This window comes from Malus domestica, chromosome 09, assembly GCF_042453785.1.
Source record: "Malus domestica chromosome 09, GDT2T_hap1".
NCBI classification, from domain to species: Eukaryota; Viridiplantae; Streptophyta; class Magnoliopsida; order Rosales; family Rosaceae; genus Malus; species Malus domestica.
The window spans coordinates 14,892,919-14,898,321 of NC_091669.1; the positions used below are offsets into that span (position 1 = coordinate 14,892,919).

General features: G+C 36.2%; 1 protein-coding gene across 1 annotated transcript; it reads right to left on the minus strand.

Annotated features, from left to right (window-relative positions):
- Positions 1 to 2,708: 2,708 nt before the first annotated feature.
- Positions 2,709 to 5,137, minus strand: LOC103404866 (protein DEEPER ROOTING 1). The gene is made up of 6 exons (XM_029108273.2): positions 4,967 to 5,137; positions 4,721 to 4,796; positions 3,657 to 4,183; positions 3,282 to 3,459; positions 3,086 to 3,145; positions 2,709 to 3,000 (listed from the first exon to the last, which is right to left on the minus strand). The coding sequence occupies exons 1-5, from the start codon at positions 4,970 to 4,972 to the stop codon at positions 3,126 to 3,128; spliced, it is 807 nt and encodes a 268-aa protein (XP_028964106.1). The 5' UTR covers positions 4,973 to 5,137; the 3' UTR covers positions 2,709 to 3,000; positions 3,086 to 3,125.
- Positions 5,138 to 5,403: the final 266 nt, after the last annotated feature.

Below are 5,403 nucleotides of genomic sequence, written 5' to 3' on the forward strand. Positions count from 1 at the left end.
CCCTGGAAGAAATCACAAGTCCGATTCAAGATCAAGAATCCACCACCCTTGAATCAAATCCAGTTCAAGAATAAGCTGTGGAAAGTCAACAAGCGCAAAAAAAAAAAATACGTGCCAATTCATCCACTACCAAAGCCAAAGATCATCTACCACCTGAAGCTCCTTGTGGTCCAATTTCAACCTTCAAGATCAAGCCTCGACGGCTCTTGAAGAAATCTCAAGCCCAATTCAAGATCAAGCCTCAACGGCCTTTGAAGAAATCTCCAGCCCAATTCAAGATCAAGCCTCGACGGCCCTTGGATCGACATCTACATTAAAGGACTTCAAAACACATCTCCTACACGCGACAAGCACATGTATACGACGCACCTTGAAGTGTGGGCATTTGTAGACATCGAAATTTCAGTGAAATAAATGTTGACCAATAGTTACAATTTCAACGTTTATGTATTACATAAATTTTACACGTAGCGTGTGACTCGACGAAAAATTGAAATGAGGCAGAAAATGCATCAAATATGACACGTGTCAACACCTGGCAGAGATGATCTATTTCATCTGGAATATTATACTCAAAATTAGGCCTTGGAAAATTCTATAAATAAAAGCCAATTTCATTCATTTGAGGGGACCAATTTTCATATTACACCTTAAAGCTCTGAAGCTCTGAAACTCCGAAGCTCTCAAGCATCCAGGTTCCCGAAGAATCAAGAAAGCCTTCTTCATTCTTCGTTCATCGTTCCTCAAGATCAAGCCCCGACGGCCATTGAAGAAAGCGTTCTTCGTTCATCGTTCTTCCAAGATCAAGCCCCGACGGCCCTTGGATCAACAATCATCCATCTTCAAGATCAAGCCCAAAAGCCCTTGAAGATCCGTTCATCACTGTTCTTCAAGATCAAGCCCAAAAGCCTTTGAAGATCCGTTCATCACCGTTATTCAAGATCAAGCCTCAACAGCCCTTGAAGAAACGCTCATCCTCAAGATCAAGCCCCAACGGCTCCTTGAAGATCCGCTCAAATCCACCTTCAAGATCAAGCCCACGGCCCTTGAAGAACGTTCATCCTTAGATCAAGCCCAACGGCCCTTTGGATCAATTGCACATCTACAAATACACACCTTACGGAGATCGAATCAAATGATCAAATTTGAAAGAGATTGTAACCCTAAATCATCAAAATACAAAATATTATTTTGTGCATGTTGTTCTTATCTCTTTCGTTTCAGGAAAATTTCGTGTTTACAGATACATAAACTGCAAAATATAATGACATATAGATTATAAAGTTTTAGAACATAATGATTAATGAAAACGTAAGGAACATGCATATAGTGTGTGTTCCCATAAGTATTTAACAAGTCTCTTACAATTTATTAAAAAAAAATAATACAAAATGTAAGTTATCTATTTTTTGTTTAAGTGGGAGTCGCGACCTAGGCGCGTACCTAGCGGGTTTAGGAGGCCTAGGCGGTTTAGGCGGGCGCCTAGATAGTTTAGGTGGGTGCCTAGGCTGTTTAGGCGGGTGCCTAAGCATGTCTAGCGCATTTTCTTAATTTTCAAACGCCTAAGGATTAATCGGAGAGGTGGCCAGCTGCTTAACGCCTAGGCGGAGATTTTTAGAACAATACTAATTGTATATATCTTGTAAGAATATAGTAAACAAAACCAGGAATTTAAAGTGATGGGGTCAAAAAGTAGCTTTAAAAAATCGATCATACTTTCATTTATAATTGTTCACGACGTGTTCTCATATTTTGGAAACGTCATCTCACAAAACCATTATCAATAAAATCAAATACATCTTTCTCAATGTACACAATCAAACTATCATTCAACTATTGATCTACGCATCCTATTACGATGTGGATTCTCCACAATTTTCATCATCGAAAAACTTTTTCAATTGAAGCAGTTGCAATAGGTAAAATTAATGCTAATTTCACTAACAAGTACACCAAGGGATACTGGCTATCCCTCTTTGTCTCCATCAACTTTTGTACAAGGCTATTAATGCCTTTCAACACAGTATCTTCATTAAATTTAAAAAGTATTAATTAAAAAGTATTTTTGATTTTCTTAAGGATAGGTTTAGAAGTAAAAGGTTATTGGGATAAGTTAACAAAGCAGCATGCTGCTGCAGTGCTGCTATACGGGTTCAAAAAAATTTCAAAGGGATAACTTAACAAGGTTATTGGGGTCAAATGCCCCCGTATTGGCCCCGCTAGTGAACCAAGCTATCCAGATATTTTCCCAAAATGCAGGCCTCTCTCTTTTCTGCACTAATTCTCTATCTGTCAATCGCTCTGCCAATCTATCTTTTCCTATAAATTCAATATGTGAAGAGTGTAGACACAAGGATTATATCCCGATCGATTGTCTATGGCAGATTCTATCACTTCAAAGGTGTCATTCGAAGTCAAGGATGCCTACTCAACAAGTATGTCATATACACCTTACTGATGGAAAAATCATAGTAATCTGTATATAGATAAAATAAAGAAAACGTTACAACTTACAATCTATATAGTCGTGCATGGACTTTTTCTTCCATATTAGCAGGGGAAAAAAAAACTCAGTCCTTGCGCATATGTTGTTTGATAATGAACAAAGTCTTCATATAAGTTCATGTCAATCTAGTATTTATTCACCTCAAATTATATTACAAAGATATCAATTCAGCCAAAAAAAGAAAAGGAAAGACAGAAAAATGTGTAGAAAATGGGATGAAAAATGTAGAGATTGTCTAGCTTAATTTGCTAGCAGAGACTACAGAAAATCCCTTTGTCCGTTTGTAACTTCAAAACATGGCATTGCATTGTGTTTCCACAGGTGCAACCATGAAAAAAAGGGAATCAACACCGACACCAAAATAGAAAAGCCATCCAGTCATACATATATGCATTATTTTTCTGATTATCTTAGAGGCCACGGCGGACGACCTTATTGATGATTCGTTGTTGCCCCTCTGAAATTTCCAGCATTTGATTTCATAATTTATGAAGCTGCAAAAAAGTTGTTTTAGCATATATTAAGATGGTGAAGATGATATACATGATAAACTACATGCTCAAAAAGGGTTTCTCTTACCTTGTAATAACTAATAAGAATGGTGGTAAACATAGGCACCTCAAATTTCTAGTACTATATCTGCAATGGAAAAACAGGCAACCATCAGATCCAGATTTTGTGCAGTTTGGTTCCCTAAATTAAGTTTTTTCCCCAGAAGTTTGAGCATATTAATTATAAATCAAGCTATTTGAGAAAAACTGACAAATGAACTTACATTCAGAATCTGTCTTGACCCATTTACATCCATCATTAATCTTCTCTTTTGTATCATCTTCATTGTTATTTCCCTTCTTTGTTGGATTCTGTCTGTCCTCGAGGTATTTCTTCATTGATGATGCTCGAGAAGCACCTTGCGGATTGATGATGTTCTTGTTAAGCATTACCCTAAGAAGCTGTAAAGCCAAAATCATATAATGGATGATCAATCGCGATGTTAATGGAACTAAGTAAAATAGTTAACATATTTTATAATGCGTGTTATGATGGTTTTTTTGTTTTTTTTTGTTTGTTTGTAACAAATCTGAATTGCGGGGAGAGGGATTCGAACTCAGTTTCATGTGCATAAACGATCATGTAAGTTTGCACATACCTTCTCCATTCTCGACTCTTGAAGTGTATCTCTCAAACTTGATGCTGGTGCAAATCCACTTCGACAAACGAACATCTTCTTAAGAAGAAAAGAAATTGATTTCTTCCCAATTGCCTTCTTATTGTCTGCATAAATGTCTTTGCATCTACCAAGTATGACACTAATAGTTTTCTCAATATCTTCATCCTTGTGATCATCTGATGAATCGGAGCAAAGGGCGTTGCTGGTTCTCCGATCAACCTCCAAGCTCGACGGGCAATTTAGAAATCTATCCAACGGAAGATCTGCGATTTGCTTTTCTATGTCTGGTTTTCGCGTTAAGAGTTTCGTCAACTCTTTTTGCAATTTACCTACTTCCTCTGATGTGAAATTATCTAGGATTTCTTCGGATGAAGACGGATCTTCCTGAATATCTTGGCTTTGAGCAGCTTTTTTTTCTTTCAATTCATTGTTTCCAAAAGTTCCAATTGCTAGTAATCCATGAGGCCAGTCACTGAATTCTTCGCGTGGCTCTTGTTTTGCAGAATCTACACAATACATAAATAACAAATCACAAAAATAATATTAAGAAATAAAGAATTAAGGGACATTCAAAATAGTGCAGCTTTATTTATTTCTTTTTATTTTGTAATGGAGGTTGATCTATTTAATATAACTAATGAAACCTCATCTCTGCATATATTGTAAATCTAGATTTTTTAAATCTCGTACATGTCAACTTTATTAACATGATCTGAGTTGATTTTTAATATTTCTTTCTATTGTAATGGATTCATTGGAGTAAAAATAAAAATGTCAGTGTCATCAACGATATGTGTCAATGCAATAAACGTAAGTTTTTTTTTATAAATTCACAACTCATGAGTGACTCTACATAGCACAACTCTTTAGCAAAGATCCTTATTGGACTGAAATGACTAAAAGATACTCTAACATGCATAGCTTCTTGAAGAAAAAATCCTACTTTTATAGGAAGCAAATCACATCATTCAGATTAAAACGCAAACCATGGCATTTAAAAGTAACATATAGATTAATTTATTGGTTAGAGGAAGAATGCTTACGGGTTGTAGTAGAAACTGTATTTGGTTTCTTGTTTCCTTGCTTCCCATTGATCTTATTTTGCATCCAACTAAAAAGCTGCAATAAAAAAACCAGAAACCACCAACATTAGACAACCCCACTTCTCAGCCTTCCCAAGCATGTTTCAGCTCAAACAACAGACCAACCTCTCTCTCTCTCTCTCTCTCTCTAACACACACAAACATAAACAGTACACGTGAAAGAATGTAACAGATACAAAGACTCACCTTCATTTTCTAAGATACAAGTCAGTGGTTGGACTCCTCTGATAGAAAAGTGGTGGAGGAGATGGGTTGGAGGAGGAGAGTAGTGGAGGTGGAAGTTAACTTGTTTGCAGAAGTGAGTGTTGGAGGGCAGATCTTAAAAGCCAATGAGAAATGAACTTTGGGATTATAATACTAAACAAAAATGGGATTGGTTGAATTTCATGGCCAAGCTGATCAAATAAGAACAGATGAGAAGGGATTTGTTTAATTAATTTCTACTGGTTCAAGTTCCTAAACACAAGGGTGGCATCATATCTCTGTATCTAGCCAATCTTTTCCAACCTTTTTCTCTCTTATATAAACCCACTAGCACATCTCTACTAATTAATCTCTATTAATTAATAAAATATTTTTTGTCAATTAAAAAAGGGTGAAAAGACAACTTAATTTTCTATTAC